The sequence below is a fragment of the Giraffa tippelskirchi genome, chromosome 7, assembly GCF_054371585.1.
Source record: "Giraffa tippelskirchi isolate mGirTip1 chromosome 7, T2T-mGirTip1v1.2.pri, whole genome shotgun sequence".
Taxonomy (NCBI): Eukaryota; Metazoa; Chordata; class Mammalia; order Artiodactyla; family Giraffidae; genus Giraffa; species Giraffa tippelskirchi.
In genome coordinates, this window is record NC_137281.1 from 58056097 (window position 1) to 58072449 (window position 16353).

The 16353-nt window shown below is 55.4% G+C and overlaps 2 protein-coding genes across 2 annotated transcripts; one reads left to right on the top strand and one right to left on the bottom strand.

The window, feature by feature from the left end:
- Positions 1-276: 276 nt before the first annotated feature.
- Positions 277-5424, bottom strand: LOC145513166 (chymotrypsinogen A). The gene is made up of 7 exons (XM_081508654.1): positions 3594-5424; positions 2714-2817; positions 2518-2597; positions 1911-1989; positions 1369-1549; positions 1112-1245; positions 277-510 (listed from the first exon to the last, which is right to left on the bottom strand). The coding sequence occupies exons 1-7, from the start codon at positions 3754-3756 to the stop codon at positions 349-351; spliced, it is 903 nt and encodes a 300-aa protein (XP_081364780.1). The 5' UTR covers positions 3757-5424; the 3' UTR covers positions 277-348.
- A 5525-nt stretch (positions 5425-10949) lies between these two features.
- LOC145513167 (chymotrypsinogen B) lies at positions 10950-15630 on the top strand. Its single transcript, XM_081508656.1, has 7 exons — positions 10950-11004; positions 13001-13104; positions 13224-13303; positions 13405-13483; positions 13745-13925; positions 14810-14943; positions 15394-15630. The coding sequence occupies exons 1-7, from the start codon at positions 10950-10952 to the stop codon at positions 15571-15573; spliced, it is 813 nt and encodes a 270-aa protein (XP_081364782.1). The 3' UTR covers positions 15574-15630.
- The last annotated feature ends 723 nt before the right edge of the window (positions 15631-16353 follow it).

Here is a 16353-nt window from a genome sequence, read left to right on the forward strand (position 1 = left end):
AGTGTGTGGGGCCAGCACTGGACTCCACCCCCAGGTGCCCCTCCCCAGGGCAGGCCTTGAGCACAAGGAGCCAAGGGTCGATGGTGAGGACCCCACAGTGGGAGGTGGGAGGCCAAGGTCCCCCCTCATCTGTGTGTGCCCCTTCCGGCCACTCGTGGGAGGCGGACTAATGAGGGGCCCTCCTGGACATCCCCTGCCACCTGGTTCAGTGAAGGTCCAAGTTCAGGGAAAGAATGAACTCCCAGAAACTCCAGCACAGGACACAGACACCGTCAACATGTCTTCCACCGGTTTATTGAGGCTACATAGGAGCAAGGTTGGCAGGGAGGCCAGCGTGAGGCTGGGGGCTCAGTTGGCAGCCAGGGTCTGCTCCACCCAGCTGACGAGCGCAGTGACGCGGGCGTACACGCCGGGGGTGGATGTGGAGCACGTGCTGCTGCCCCAGGACACGATGCCCACCAGGGTCCAGGCTCCGTCCTTCTTGCAGACCAGGGGGCCACCAGAGTCGCCCTGCAGGACAGGGAAAAGGGGGCTTGGAGCTGGCAGCCCAGAGACTCATGAACGTTGTTCCCAGTGCCCAGTCCCAGGCTGGGCTGCCAGTGGAAGCTCAGCATGTGCATATTAGAGGGATTGTGAAAGAAACTAGCAGCTCCTGTGGTTTGTGCCCCGGAAGTCTGGGTCACCCCCTGGGGTCCTACAACAGAGGCCCAGTAGAGCAGGTTTGAGTGACAGGAGGAAAGTACAGGTGGTGCTCGCCACGGGGCCACTGGGAGAGAGGAAGGACTGCCAAAACCCTTTGGGAGCCCTTTAGGGCCGCCATGCTCTGCTGCCCAGGCTGTGCACTGCACAAGGTCAGGAGGTGCCACTGCTCAGACGCAGATATCAAGGGCATCTTGTAACATGGCAGCTCTGAGAGCAGAGACCCCTGCTCTAGTAGCCCTCTGCTGAGGTCACCGGGGATTCTTCAGGAACCCTGTCTTCCCAACTACTCTGGCAGGAATGCCCCGGAAGGGAATGGCAGGCCCTAGAAAGAGGGCTGCCTACGGCTTCCATTTCCTCCCTCTTTGCCCAAGCCCTTGGCCTGAACCCCCCAGAGGCTGGGAGGCCCTACCATGCAGGAGGAGACACCGTTGGCGCCCGCACAGATCATGGCGCTGGTGATCTTAGTGCCCCAGTATTTCTTGCAGCTGGTGTTGGACAGGAGGGGCAGGGACGCCTGCTGCAGCTGGTCAGGGGTGTTGGCATCTGGAAGGGCAGGGCGAGTGGTCAGCGACTGTGCTTCCCACGTCCCAGCCAGCCCACCCATGGTCACCCCTCACTCACTGGTGTGTCTGGTCAGGCCCCTCCCCGTGATCACCCCTCACTCACTGGTGTATCGGGTCAGGCCCCAGCCTGTGGTGACGCACTCCGTCCCGGCAGCGAAGTTGTCGCTGGAGCTGGGCAGGCACACGGCAGACACGGTCTCGGAGAAGCGCGCAGCCGTGGACAGCTTCAGCAGGGTGATGTCGTTGTTGATGGTTAACGAGTTGTAGTTGGAGTTCTTGAAAACCTGTGTGTGTGGTGGGGAGACAAACAGCCGCCATTGGGGTCTGGGGGGGGGGAGGAGCCGCCAAGGGAAGAAGCTGGTGGCATTGGGAGACCCCTCACGGCCTCAGCGCCCCTCCCTGAACGACAGCCTGCTCCATTCCGCAGCTCCTCCTGTGGCCCCAGGAACCCCAGGCCCAGGCTCAAGGTGCAGACCTTCCCTTCCTGGAGCCTCGCACACCTGGCCTTCTGCTTTGCTCCATCATGATGGGGTATCGGGGTGACCAAGGAGAGCTGGAGTGTCTGGGACTTAGTGTGGGCAGCCACTCCCGAGGGATTGCCCTATCTGGGGTCACACCTGGACGACCCCGAGGGGGCCACCATACCTTGGCAATCTTCAGCTTCTGGATGCTCTCAGAGCTTGAGCCCTGGTCAAACTCCCCAGCCACGACCACATCAGAGGTTCTGCAGAGAGCCAGAGAAAAGAGAGGTTCTCACTGGAGGCCGGTAGGTGGGGTGTGGAGTGCGCATGTGCATCGGGGCACACGCGTGTGCGGGCGTCTGCGTCTCTTTGTGCACGTGCTCACGGGTGTGGCATGGGTCGGAGCTTGAAGCTCGGAATGTCCACTGTGCAGTCCCGCCTGCCGTGTGTTTTCCCCGTGACCCCGGGAGACCGGCAGGACCTGGATTTGCTGCACATCTCAAAATTAGAACCTGGGACGTGGCGGCCGCCGCTCGGGCTGCCAAGCATGCAGCGCAGCCTTGGAGCAGGCAGGTGAGAACCTCGGGGTTGGGGCTCGAAGCTGGCTGGTGGTCCAGCTTGGCTAGGGGCAGCCTGCCCTCCGCTCCAGGGGAGACCCTCACCTGGGAGAGAAGGAGACCCTGGGGGAGGAGAAACAAACAAAAACAAACTGGGAAATGGCATTAAAGGGCAAGTCATCAGTGCTGGAAGAAACCACCCCAAAGGGTTTCTTGGGGACCCTGGGTCCTCACGTGACCCCGCAGTGGGCGGCGGTGACCACCCAGTTCTCGTTGATGAGGGAGCCCCCGCAGAAGTGGAAGCCGGTGCTGTCCTGCAGGAAGATGGCGAGGGTCAGCGCGTGCTAGACAGCAGTGCTGTCCTGGGCAGCGGCCCCCAGCCCAGCAGACCCCACAGTGCCTGCCCCCTCATTCACAGAACCCTTCTCACCTGCAGGGACACCTGCCAGGGCCAGGAGCCCGGGACAGCTTCTTCCCCATTGACGATCCTGGCAAGGCCGCTCAACACAGGTTGGATGGCGGGGACCCCGCAGCCTGAGGGCGGGAGTATGGGGTGAGGCGTGGAGGCCAAGGTCTCACCCAGGACCTATGGCCCCAGGAATACCCCAGGGACAGCACAGGCCGATGTGAGTCTCAGGCGCAGCAGACCGAGTGCAACGTGGCGGCAGCGCCAGAGGACAGGCTAGGAGGCTGGGCTGTGTGGTTTTGAACCCAGCCCTATCACACTGCCCAGCTTACTCACTCCGGGTCTCAGTTTTCCCATCAGCAAAATGGGGATCTTACAGTTGGCAACCTCACAGAGTTGGTATATAATAAAGATGAAAGATGCTTTGACTACTAAGGCAAAGCAGGAACTTACTCTGTTCCTGACACACAGTGAACACAAGTTTAAAAGGGCTGGTTCAGGGCCTGAAAGAGCTGATGGGGGCCAAGCCACACTCGCCCACTTGCTCATCATCTGAGCGTGCTTGGGAGCCACTAACTCTTCACAGAACTTTCTGGCCCTCTGGAACCGCTCCCCCTCCTTGCACAGGGTCCACCCTCCTTGCACACAGGAAGGTCCACCTCCACCCTGGGGACCTCATACTGGATGGTGTGGTCCAGTCTTCCCAGTGTCCTCATTGTAGAGATGTGAGGCTGAGAGAGGGAGAAAGATCTGCTCAGGCTCACACCAACCATGCATGGCTGAACTGGGAGCAGGGACCCTGCTGCCCCTTGCTGGGTCTGGGGGTTGGTGGAGCCAGCACCCCTTCCAACAGTTGGTGGAAGGGGAGACAGCCTTTCTGGCCTCTGCCTGCCCAGGTACTTACCAAAGGCTGTGCCCAGGAGGGCGCAGCAGGAGAGAAGCCAGAGGAAGTTCATGGTGCTACCGTCAGAGAGGTGTGGGATGCCTACTGCAGGGCTCCCTATTATATCCCTGTGCACCAGGCTGTTATCTGAAGACCTTGAAGTGATAATCCCTTTCCTGGGCATGTGCCCCACTGGGTAGGATGTGCCAGAGCAGGGCTGGCATCAGGGCCTGGGATGGCAGCAGCTGTAACCATGGCTGAGTTTGGGCCAGTGAGAAGGGTAAAGGTGGGGCTGAACAAGGTGGCCCTTGACCAGCTAAGGGGAAAGGACAGTCAGGTCTCCTCCTCCAGGCCCTGCTTCTGGAGGGGCCCTTCGAGCAGCAGCCAAGTCTGGGCAGGATTTGAGCCCCAGCTCAGTCTCTCATAGTATGGAGGACCTTGGACAAGTAATTGAGTTGATCTGCAGTTGTTCAGTACCCCATGGGCAGTGTGGTCAAGTAAGAGGAGGGGCAGGGACCGCAGCATGGTGAGGGCATGGGTGACCAGTTGGCTGAGGATGCTCCCCTGCCCATTCACAGGGAGCCAGGCCCCTCCATGAGGCATCTTGCCCTTAGAATTGAGCACATGGCATCCAAAGGCAGGACTGGGCTCAGTGCCAGCCAGGGGGCCCCTGCTATTGTCCCAGCAAGGGCTGGTGGAGGCTGCACCAGGTGGAAAAGCAGGAGGCAAGGAGGCCTGTTTCTGGTGGGCAGTAGGACCCTTTCCCAGCAATTGGGAAAATGGGGAGTGAGAAATTTGAAGGTGAGGCCGTCAGGCACAGGGCAAGCTCCCCAAAACACATGGGTAAAACGGTATCTCATGGCTATTTTTCATTTCCAATGCACTGATGACTGTAGTGTGGTGGTTCACAGGTTTTGGCACAAAACAGCTGTGGAGGCCTTGGGCAAGTTACTTAGCCTTTCTGATCCTTTTTGTAAGTATTAATATGTAAAATGGGGATGCTTAGAGTACAGGTCCTACTTCATGAAAGGGCCTGGCCCATCTTCAGCAGTGCTGGGACCAAACCTAACCTAATCCACGCTGGTCAGCCCTGGTATTTTTCCTTCTTGACTTGCCTGTGGGGCTCTTCGTGCTTTCTAAAGGACTGCCAGTGACAGGGAGGGACGGCCACAATGCATTAGGTAGGAAAGCAGGGCATGAAACAGAATGCAGAGTATGGGCCCTGTCCATATGAAATCCACCACCTGTTCAAGTTAATCCATCTTATCAACCAGCGCTTACCAGACCGTGCTAGAACAAAACAAACAAAAGAAAGAAACACAAAGTCCTGCCTTATGAGCCTACGTGGGAAAGGAGTGGGGAGTTTATGGAAGAGTTTAAAAAAAAACAACACAGTAAAATATACATTACCACCAGCCAAGGAGTTACCATAGTCATTGTTGTTGTTATTATTACTAATACCAAGGCAGGAGGGCCCCACTCCGAGGGAGACATTAAGCTGTGATCTACCAGTCTGCTGGCTGTCTGGGTGGGGCCGGTGTCGAGGCACAGGGAGCAGGAGGGCACAGGCCTGGTGGAGCGAGCGTGGATGGCAGCAAGAGCCGGGAGGGCAAGAGGCAGAGGGAGAGGCCAGGGGCCGACGGAGGGGGCCCTGGTGAAACACAGATGCGAGGAGGCAGCCGCCGAGCCTGAGCGGGCTGGGGCGCGGCCGGTGAGGGCGAGCACGACCGGGGCCGACCCGTGGCCGTGGCCTTGGGAGCCGAGACAGCCGGCCGGAGCGGTGGGGGCGGCGGTCTGGGAAATCGCGCAGCTGCAGGTCGGGGCTGGACCCCTCTGGGGGCGGGGCTAAGGCGGGCGGGGCGGGGCAAGCGGTGCCCTCCCGCCCTCCCGCGCGCGCGCGCGCGCGCGCGCGCGCCCCTGAGACTGCGCGCTCTGTCCGCCCCCCGTCCAGAGAAAGGACCTCTGAGGGTGGAGTGTTTCTTCACAATGTCGACTTCTTGCTTCTAGGCCTTTTCCCTCCGCGTGGAACACCCGCCGCCCTCCCGGCCCTGGCCCCAGCGGAGGGCGCCTCCTCACAGGTCAGAGGCCGGGGTCTCTGGACCCCGAGGTTGTCTGGCCAACCCAGTGTACAATGAAGAGCCTTTTCCTGTGTTCCCTTTGCCGTGAATACTTGTCTGGCCCGACCCCGTGTCTGGAACCCTGCGTAGACTCCCAGAGCCCAGACAAACGCCCAGCGGGAGGTACGGCCCAGACCGCGGGTGGTCTTCCTGTCAGAAAGCCTTCACTCTGCACCTATTCGCTCGTTGCCTGTCTGTGGAGTCTAGAATGTTCAGGGGGCCGTGTGGGAGCCAGCCCGCGGACAGGTGTGCCTCAGAGACCTTCCCTCAGGAGAGGATACGGGGCCTGCGCGGGAGCCCGGGTCAGCAGGGTTGGGGCCCAGTCGCCTCCTGGGGTTTGGCCCCCGCGCAGGGTCGTGTCAGGGCTCGGGCCCGCGCCTCTGGAACTGTGCCTTCTTCCTCCAGGCGGCACCTCAGAAGGCAGTGTCCTCAGGTTAGGGAGCTCCTCTTCTTGAGGGGGTCAAATCCCAACCCTCTTTACCATCAAAGGTAAGATATATTGAATACAGTTTGCACATGGTGAAACGCACAGATCCAAAGTGAACAGATAAGTGTTGACATATGTAGATGATAGTGTAACAAACCCCACAGCCAAGATGTAAAATAATATCATCACTCCCCAGAGTTTCCTCATGCCAACTTCCATCTTCCCCTTCTCTGAGGCAACCGGCAACCACTGGTCCTAATGTCTTTCACCATATATTAATTTTACCTGTTGTAGAAATTTATACGCATGGAACCATACAGTATGCTGTCTTTGTGTCTGGATTCTTTCACTCTACCAGATGTCTTCCTGAGTGTGTCAGCAGTGTGTTCCTTTTTATTGCTAAGTAGTGTTGCACTTCATAAGTACATAACACTTTTTAAAAAAAAAATCTTTTTGAGGTATAGTTGCTTTACAATATTGTGTAATAACACCACACTTAAAAATAACTTTTTTTTTCTTTTAATCTTGTGGTCATGCTGCTTGATCTCAGGCATGTAGGATCTTAGTTCCCCAACCAGGGATGGAATTCACACTCCTTGCTTTGGCAAGGCAAAATCTTAACCACTGGACCACCAGGGAAGTCTCATACACCACACTGTATGTACCCATTCTCTTGCTGGGACATTTGAGCTGTTACCCCTCTATCATCCCACTTGCTTTTTGCTCCTGGTAATGAAGTGATTCTCAACTCTAAACACAGGCAGGAAAGAAATGTAGGTTTCTTTATTCTGTTATTACAGATTGAAATTTGAATTTTGATTCTTTATTCTGCCAGGAGTCTCACTAGAGAGTCTAACAAAGAGACTTTCTAAAGGTGTAGCAAGGGCTTAGGGAAACCGTAAGGAGATGCAGGTCAGTGAGGCTGGAAATGCAAGAATGATTACTGGCCCCTGGGGAGGGTGACATGCAAGGAGGAGGCCGCCAATAGGAGCTTGGCCTTTGTGGAAATCAGTAAAGACCACCCAAATGAAGACCAGCAAAGATTGTTCATTCAGAGCTTGCTATACCCAAGTAGTCAGGCAGCATCATTTGCGTTTGGCAGAGACTCAAGGCAAGCAGTGGAGAAGGAAATGGCAACCCACTCCAGTGTTCTTGCCTGAAGAATCCCAGGGACGGGGGAGCCTGGTGGGCTGCCAACTATGGCGTTGCACAGAGTCGGACATGACTGAAGTGACTTAGCAGCAGCAGCAAGGCAAGCAGAGGAGAGAGAATGCTTTATAGTGGAGAGCTTCAGATGCACCCGTAGGAGGTGTGGGCACAGAGAAGCTGGAGGAGGGCCAACCAGAACCTGGGCATCCTTTAGGACTGATTAGGAATACACACTTAGCTTTCTGTGGTAAGTCCTAAATCGGATGCAGGGCTAAAGATTAGGGATTGTGTACCTAGGAGAGGAATTGCTGAGTCACATGGTGGCTCTCTGTTTAATCTTTTGGGACTCTGCCAGACTGTTTTCCACAGAAGCTGCACCATTTTCCATTCCCACCAGTAATGTACAAGGATTCCAATTGCCACACAGCCTCGCCAAAACTTATTTCCCATTTTTAAAATCGTAGCTGTGAAGGGGTATCTCACTGTTTTACTTTCACTTTTCAAAATTGTACTAAAATATGTATAACATAAAATTTACCATCTTAGTCATTTTTAAGTGTACAATTCAGAAGGTACAAAGTACAGTCATGCTGTTGTGCAGCCATCACCACCATCCATTTTCAGAACTCTTTGTTTTTTTTAATTGAAGTATTGTTGATGTACAGTATTATATAAGTTACAGGTGTACAATATAGGGATTCATAATTTTTTAATATTATATTTATAGTTGTTTGTAGTTATTGTTAAATATTAGCTATATTTGTAGTTATTGTTGAATATTGGCTGTATCCCTCATGTTGTACAATGTGTCCTTGTGGCTTTATTTTCTTTTTTTTTTTCCTCCCTGAGGCACGTAGGATCTTAGTTTCCTGACCATGGTTCGTCCAGGGGTTGACCAGTGATTTAACCCATACTCCCTGCAATGGGAGCACAGAGTCTTAACCACTGCACTGCCAGGGAACTACCCCCTGTAGCTTATTTTATACATAGTAGTTTGTATCAACCCACAGCAGCCTCTCAGGGAGGGAACCCGGAGAATAAATACTTGACTTCTCTCTCCTCTGTCTCTGGCCTTGACCCCACCTGGAAGCCAGAGAGCCAGGGATGCTGTCGTGCAGTCTCATCCCTGAAGGTCTGTCTTGCTCGAGGCCAGCAGGATGGAAAGGGTGGAGAGTAGGTCTGCAGGGAAAACAGAAGACACCCAGAACCATTCTCACAGTTACTCTGCGTCACTGAAGATGCTTTTCATGATAAAACATTTGGTTGACAGTGGCTCAACAGCAGAGATTTGCTTTTCTCACACGGCAGAGATCTGGAGGTGTGCAGGTGTAGGCTTTCGCTCAGCCCTGGGCGATGGTGTGGTTCTGGGTCAGGGTCTTTCCTCTCTGGATCTGAGGACGGCAGGCGAGGCGCCGCACCACCTCTGCACGGGAGTCAGCCAAGTTGCAGGAAGGGCAGAGCGGGGGTTCACCTCACCTCTCTGCCTCTGCTGGCTTATGTTCATCAGAGTCCTCCCCCTAAGAGCTGGGGTGGGGTGACCTTCCAGGGGAACCCTCCTCAAGGACAAGTTGGGGGAGATGGCTTTAGGCAAGTGGCAAAGGCTGTCGCTCCTTGTGACAAAACGGTCACCTTCATCCTAGGGGTGCTCACTTCATGGTCTGGAAAATCGCTATGGGCTAGGGAAGCGCCCCCTCCCTGTGGTGAACAGCCCCCCACCACCCCACCCCTGCCAAGGCCTTATCCCTCCTGAACTCTATTTAGCCAAGAGTTAACTTTCCCAACAGACCTCAGGAGCCAGTGACCTCAGGCTGCTTCTGCTTTCTGCTCTGGAAAAATCCCAGAGGCAAGGAAAACACAAATGGCTTTGCTACCTGCTTGGAATGAGTGAAGGAAAAACAGAACAGCAAATGTTAATATTTCCATAAATTACCTTGGCCAGGAATTCAGTATGGATTATTCCTTATGCTCAAAGCCAGGGCTGACTTTCCTGAACTGAACCCAGCCTGTTAAAATATCAAAAGTGGGTCTTCCCTGGTGGTCCAGTGGTTAAGAATCTGCCTGTGAATGCAGAGGGCACAGGTTCAATCCCTGCTTGGGGAACTAAGATCCCACATGCCATGGGGGCAACTAGAGAAGCCTGCACACTGCAATAAAGAGCCTGTGTGCTGCAGTGAAGATTAAGCAACAGCCAGAAATAATAATAATTCTTAAAATATCAAAAAGCTTCAGATCCAGTTATCAAACAGCTGCTGGCCCTACTCTGTTTGCCCCCTGCAATCTGGCTGCCTCCGCCTCCCCCCAGAGGCAGTGTTCAGGGCCTCTGTGGGCCTGTCCCAGCCATGGTCACCGTTCTCACTGGTCAGAGCATCTGCTCAACAGTTATTAAATATTTTGAACATCCCCCTGCAGAGAACTCTAAAACAAAACTAAATTCACAACTTGGAGACAGAACTTCAAAGCTGATGAAGTCCAAATCCAGACCTGTAACACTGTCCTGCTTGCCCTGACTAGCTTCTTTCTAGATGTCCATGGCCCTGGGACCGCTACAGAGCCCTGGACGCCCTGGAAATAGACGGAGTTTGTCCAGTTGGTTTATTTTCCTTCTCAGACTGGCTTATCGGTGAGGTCCAGGCAGGACTATCCGGAGCAGCAGATTTCCAGACCCTCTCTTGGTTTCTTGGACTCCCCACATTCTTTTCTTGTTTGTTTGGTGTCTGTGTCTCTCATGGGTCTCAGCCCCATGAGGGCAGGGCGTCCTGTGCTCTGTTCCTGTGGGTTGTCCCCGGGGCCCACAGCAGGGCCTGGCCCGGGGGAGAGAATGACCTTGTGTTCACGGTGCTGGAAAGTCTTTGAGTTACAGCAAACACACCACTGGCGTATTACCTACATCTGTCCTCTTTTCGTTGTTCTGTGACGATTAAAATCCTTTCTTTGCTGTTTCCTCAGTGTATCACTTGATGGTGCTAATCAAAGCCCCATTTTATCTGAAACTCAAGTTTTATCCAATCACCAGTTCCTTAAGTTGTGAGTTATCACGGGAGGAGAGAATGTGTATTTGACCTTAGCAGCAGATACGGGACAGCATGTCTGCCAATCTGCGACCTGCCTGTGGCCACCCATGGAGGTGATTCCTTCACGTGCTCTCACAGGCTCGAAGCTGCTTGGCTGGGCTGGTTTCGAGGTGACCTCTAGATGGCCCAGCATCTCTGTGTGATACTGTGCTTCTAGATGAGTCTCGCATTGAAAGCACTCTTTTCTGAGAACCCAAGGCCCCCCAGTGATGGCCAGCTGGGGTTCTCTGCACCCGGTGCTGGGACCGCCTGTACTTAGGAGCTGGGAATCCTCCCAGCGCACTGGGAGCAGAACCCACCGCCCTGCATCCTGGCTGCCCCGAGCTGGGCCCTGCGGGGCCTAAGCTCCCAGCTTGGGCACTGGCCTTGCCCTCAGCGCCCTGGCAGACTTCTGGGCCACATTGTGCCAGGGCAGCTGCCCTTTTTCCAGGTGCTGGGATGTCTGAGGCTGAGAGCCAGGTCATGCTTCCAGGGGCCTTGGTCCCCTTTATCGCCCAAGGTTCCTAGATAACAGGAGGGAGGTGGCTCTCAGGCTGGGCGGAGCCTGTGGGGTCCCAGAGGATATAAAAAGGAGCCCGGGGCAGGCAACCCGTATTTCCCCAACTGCAGAAACATGGCCTCTCTCTGGCTTCTCTCCTGTTTTGCCCTTGTAGGGCTGCCTTCGGTGAGTGCCAGGGTGCATTTGGGGCTTCCCAGGTGGCACTAGTGGTGAAGACCCTGCCTCCCAATGCAGGAAACATAAGAGACGCTGGTTCGATCCCTGGGTCAGGAAGATGCCTTGGAGGAGGGCATGGCAACCCACTCCAGTACTCTCACCTGGAGAATCCCAGGGATAGAGGAGCCTGGCGGGCTGCAGTGCATAGGGTCACAAAGAGTCGGACACGACTGAAGTGACTTAGCACGAGGGCCATGGCCAGCCGGGTCTGGGAGGCGGCTGAGGAAGTCCCTGAGTCCCTGAGTGCCTGATGGCCCCGAGCCAGGCCCCATTAGAGGGCTGAGGGGCTCTGTCTGGAGCGAGCCAGGGCCTGGCCGGGAGATCGGAGGCCTTGCCCTGCCCACTTGGGCCTCACACCCTGACAGGCAGGTAAGCCTTCAGGGAGAAGCGGGGTCCTTTGGGAGCTTCCCGAGCCCTCACACCCTGCGCCTGGAGCAGAAAAGGCCAGTCCGGGCTGCACTGAGGTCTGAGGCCCCAGAAGTGGCTCACTTTGGGGTGCTGTGAGCAGAGTGAGGGTGTGGTCACAAGAGCCTCCCACACCCTCCACCCGGGGCTATGCTGCTCTAGGCATTTTCCAAGTGTTTTTTTTTCTATTAAAAAAAATAGTGGAAAATACAGAAAATAATACCACATCTTTGTACCTTTCATTGGAGTTTAGCAAATGTTATCTTTTTCCAGATTTGCTTCAGGTATTTCATTTTAAAACATAGAACCATTTGAGCTCAAGTGCCCTCTCTCCTACTCGGAAGGTGATCCCTATTTTGAACTCACTGTGTATTATTTCTGTGTGGGCTTTTAAATTTACCACACATTTCTACATCCACAAGCACAGTATAACACTTGTAAAGACTTACATGAACTGTGTATTATCTGCTACATTAGGTTTACAACCTGCCTTTCCCTACCTACGTAGTTTTAGATTTATTCCCGTTAATACAGAGACCCAGCTCATTCACGTTAATTGCTGCAGAGCACTCAGCTGGGTGAATACATCATGGCTGATATTGAATCTTCTTGCTAGTTCAAAAAAAAAAAAATGGATTGTGTTGATGATGTATATTTTGGCGATGAGGGGCTGGTCTGTCCACTCCTTCCATGAGGGGCTGGTCTGTCCACATGGGCAGGAAACGCTGGACTGGACCTGTAGCAAGGCCCATATGACCTCCAGGTGGCCTGGCTGGTCATCAGGGCTGTACCTGCCCAACATTCCTCACTGTCACTGAGTTGTAAAACCTGTATACAGGTGCCAAGAACTCACCTGGTCCTGAAACAGCAAACGTATCATGGACACATCAAGTACACCTGACTTTTCTCATTGTTTTGTAACAGTTCAGGTCCTCTGTTTTCTGTTTTCCTCAATGTGTCCTTTTACAGCATGGAATCAAAATGTTGTTTTATTAAATAATTAAAATTTTATATAATGAAGAGTTCCTGAAATCTCTGGGAATAGAGATTTCAGTGTGAAACATTCTCCCATCAGCTGTCAGCGTTCTGGGTTCCCCAGGGACTGGAGTTATCAGATTTTAACTTCATGACCCCCAGTCCCCACCATTCTAACAGGTGAGCTTTGCCTTGTGAGGTGACGTTGCTTGCTCCCCAGGGTCCTGAGGAAAATGAGTATCAGGGATCTGGGGACTGGTGGGAGGCTTCCCAGCAAGGAAGGGCGGGCCTCGAAGTCCAGGCAAGACAGTCCTGTCTCTCAGCCTGTCTCCTGCTCCTTCAGGCAGGGTGGCCCTGGGTAGGGGCAGCTCCATGCCTCTGCATCCCAGGGTGGGCTCCCAGGGTCAGTAGGCTGTGTGCTGGCATCTTTAAGCCTAGAGGGTGCCAGGAGAAGTGGGGAGTGTGGCGGCGGGTTCTGAGTTCGCCCAGGCATCTGAAATAAAAGCGAGGATTTCCGCAGACTGGCTGTGGGTCTTAGTGCTTCCTCACTCTCCTGTCACCCTCCCCAGGCTGCGGGGTGTCCGCCATCCAACCTGTGCTGAGCGGCCTCGCCAGGATCGTCAACGGGGAGGACGCTGTCCAGGGCTCCTGGCCCTGGCAGGTGTCCCTGCAGGTGAGGGGGGTTCTGTAAATGAGGCGGGAGGCACCGGGGGGTCAGCTGGGCTGGGATCTGCTGCCCAGGACAGCGCTGCTGGTGTCTAGCGTGCGCTGACCCTCCCCATCTTCCTGCAGCACAGCACCGGCTTCCACTTCTGCAGGGGCTCCCTCATCAGCGAGGACTGGGTGGTCACTGCTGCCCACTGCGGGGTCACGTGAGGGCCAGAGCTCGGGGTTCTGCTTCCGGCTTCGGCCTGGGGTGGGGGAGGGGAGCAGGGCGCATGCTCAGTCCTTAACCACCACCTGACTCCCCCAGAACCTCAGACGTGGTCGTGGCCGGGGAGTTTGATCAGGGCTCACAGACCGAGAACACCCAGGTCCTGAAGATTGGCAAGGTACTCTCAGGCCTCACTTGTGGGCCGGGAGTCAGCCGCAGGGCTGTAGGCCGGGGCTGGGGAGGGGGCGGGGGGAAGACCGGTGAGCCCCTTGAGAGAGAGGAGCCAAGTGGCTCGAGCCAGTCTCAGGATTCTCACTCTGGGCTCCTGTGGGTCCGTTTGCCCTGAACAGATCGCCAGGGTAGGAGACGGTCTCCTAGAAACCTGCAGACCCCTGATTTACCCCAGGGCCTCACCTGTCTCTCTGGGCCTCGCCTGCAGGTTTTCAAGAACCCCAAGTTCAGCATTCTCACCGTCCGCAGTGACATCACCCTGCTGAAGCTGGCCACGCCTGCACAGTTCTCAGAGACCGTGTTGGCCATGTGCTTGCCTAGCGCCGTCGAGGACTTCCCCGCCGGGATGCTGTGCGCCACCACGGGCTGGGGCAAGACCATGTACAACGGTGAGCACGCCGGGCCTTTCCGCTACGAGCTGGGGGGTCTGGGCTTGGGGCTCCCTGAGCCCCGGAGTCGCCAGGTGGCACACGCGTGGTTGTTTAAAGACATTTCGGTCTAAATTCCTATACAGTCATCAACCTCCCCATTTCTTTATTTAAAAACACTCAATTAAAAACCTGTCAAACATGAATAAAAATAAGATTTAATAATACATACATGAACAGTCAGCTTCTGAAGAAACACCTAAGTTCCAGCAAGTGTCGCCCCCTCTAACCTGCATGGAGACAGACTGCCCAGACTCCCCTCCAGACTGAGGAGGGCGGCTGTGTCTGGCTCCACTGAAGTCTGAACCCGGAGTCCAGTGTCCAGGTCGGGTTTAGGCCTGAGTGCCGGCCACAACCTGCCGGTCCTTTAACAGGACGCAAGCACCTAGGATCGGAAGAGGAAATGGCAACCCACTCCAGTGTTGTTGCCAGAAAATTCCACAGACAGGAGAGCCTGCGGGCTTCAGTCCCTGGGGTCACGAAGAGTCAGACACGACTAAGCGACTGAGCTCACAAGCAGCCAGGAAAGGGCAGAAGAGGGAGGTGCTCCCTCTGGGTCCCCCAAGCGTCCCCAGGCAGAGGAGGGCTGGGGAGGAGGGACGGCCCCTCCGCCCACACACAGGGGCCAGCAGCCCGGGGCACAGGGGCTTGGAGGCAGGACTGGCTTGAACAGCTGTGCTGGGAGCGGAGACGCACTGCCTGGTGTGGAACCGAGAGGAACCGCCTCTCAGACTCTTGGAAGGTGGCGTTCAGCACCCATGATCGTCGTGACGGAGGACCACGCCGCGGGAGGGCAGGGTTCCGGCAGGCACTGGGCCCTGACCCCACACCCTCTGTCCTTCCAGCCCTCAAGACCCCTGACAAGCTGCAGCAGGCCACCCTGCCCATCGTGTCCAACACCGACTGCAAGGAGTACTGGGGCAGCAGGGTCACCGACGTGATGATCTGTGCGGGGGGCAGCAGTGTCTCCTCCTGCATGGTACGACCTGCTACCCTGCCCACCCTCACTGGCAACTTGGCCCTTCCTCACCACCACTCTAGTCAGGCCATGAGGCCCACTCCTCTCTGTCATGCCTTATTTAACCTCATGGCCCTGCCCAGTGCCCCAGCGAAGGCAGGGACCAGTACCAAGAGATATCCCTGACGTGGGCTGGCCCTGACCAGGTATGGCTTCCAGGAGTGTTTAATCTCACACCATGCTCACAAAGTGGACATTTCAGGCCGTTTTACAGGTGATGGGAGGCCGAGAGGATCAGCCCCCTGCCCCAGGCCCCCCGGGAGTAGGAGGCAGAGCAGGGGCTGCCCTTTGAGCAGATCCGAATATCTGTGCTCAACCACTGGGCCCCCACTTGTCCCTGGTCTGCACCCCCTGGACTCGGCCAGGTCCGGACACACCAGGGCCCTGGCACCTTCTTTCCGGCTTGGACAGTCTTTTTTCCTCCTGTGGGGCGACTCGGGCAGCCCCCTGGTCTGCCAGAAGGACGGAGCCTGGACCCTGGCGGGCATCGTGTCCTGGGGCAGCAGCACGTGCTCCATGTCCACGCCCGCCGTGTACGCCTGCGTCACCACACTGATGCTGTGGGTGCAGGAGACCCTGGCCACCAACTGAGCTCGGGACTCCTGGCATCCCACCCCGAGAGTCCCTAGTAAAGTCCTCTGTACAGAAGCACGGTCTGCACCTGTCTCCCTGTGTGGTCGGGGCGGCGTGGGGCCGCAGGGTCCCCGTAAACCACCAAGGGGGTGTTCAGTTCAATCGCTCAGTCATGTCCGACTCTTTGTGACCCCATGAATCGCAGCACGCCAGGCCTCCCTGTCCATCACCAACTCCCAGAGTCCACCCAAACCCACGTCCATCGAGTTGGTGATGTCATCCAGCCATCTCATCCTCTGTCGTCCCCTTCTCCTGCCCCCAATCCTTCCCAGCATCAGGGTCTTTTCCAATGAGTCAACTCTTCGCATCAGGTGGCCAAAGTAGTGGAGTTTCAGCTTCAGCATCAGTCCTTCCAATGAACATCCAGGACTGATCTCCTTTAGGATGGACTGGTTGGATCTCCTTGCAGTCCAAGGGACTCTCAAGAGTCTTCTCCAACACCACAGTTCAAAAGCATCAATTCTGCGGTGCTCAGCTTTCTTCACCATCCAACTCTCACATCCATACATGACCACTGGAAAAACCATAGCCTTGACTACTTGGACCTTTGTTGGCAAAGTAATGTCTTTGCTTTCTAATATGCTGTCTAGGTTGGTCATAACTTTCCTTCCAAGGAGTAAGTGTCTTTTAATTTCATGGCTGCAATCACCATCAGCAGTGATTTTGGAGCCCAGAAAAATAAAGTCAGCTACTGTTTACCCATCTATTTCCCATGAAGTGATGGGACCGGATGCCATG

What these genes read in the sequence shown, in the direction of transcription:
- LOC145513166 (XM_081508654.1), bottom strand. Translation starts at nt 3,756, where the DNA reads ATGCCCAGGAAAGGGATTATCACTTCAAGGTCTTCAGATAACAGCCTG. An exon ending in CCTGGCAGGTGTCCCTGCAG is followed by an intron (nt 2,598 to 2,713) that starts GTGAGAAGGGTT and finishes ATCTTCCTGCAG; the next exon opens with GACAGCACCGGCTTCCACTT. An exon ending in AGAAGCTGAAGATTGCCAAG is followed by an intron (nt 1,550 to 1,910) that starts GTATGGTGGCCC and finishes CCACACACACAG; the next exon opens with GTTTTCAAGAACTCCAACTA.
- LOC145513167 (XM_081508656.1), top strand. Translation starts at nt 10,950, where the DNA reads ATGGCCTCTCTCTGGCTTCTCTCCTGTTTTGCCCTTGTAGGGCTGCCT. An exon ending in AGGTCCTGAAGATTGGCAAG is followed by an intron (nt 13,484 to 13,744) that starts GTACTCTCAGGC and finishes CCTCGCCTGCAG; the next exon opens with GTTTTCAAGAACCCCAAGTT. An exon ending in GGGCAAGACCATGTACAACG is followed by an intron (nt 13,926 to 14,809) that starts GTGAGCACGCCG and finishes CTGTCCTTCCAG; the next exon opens with CCCTCAAGACCCCTGACAAG.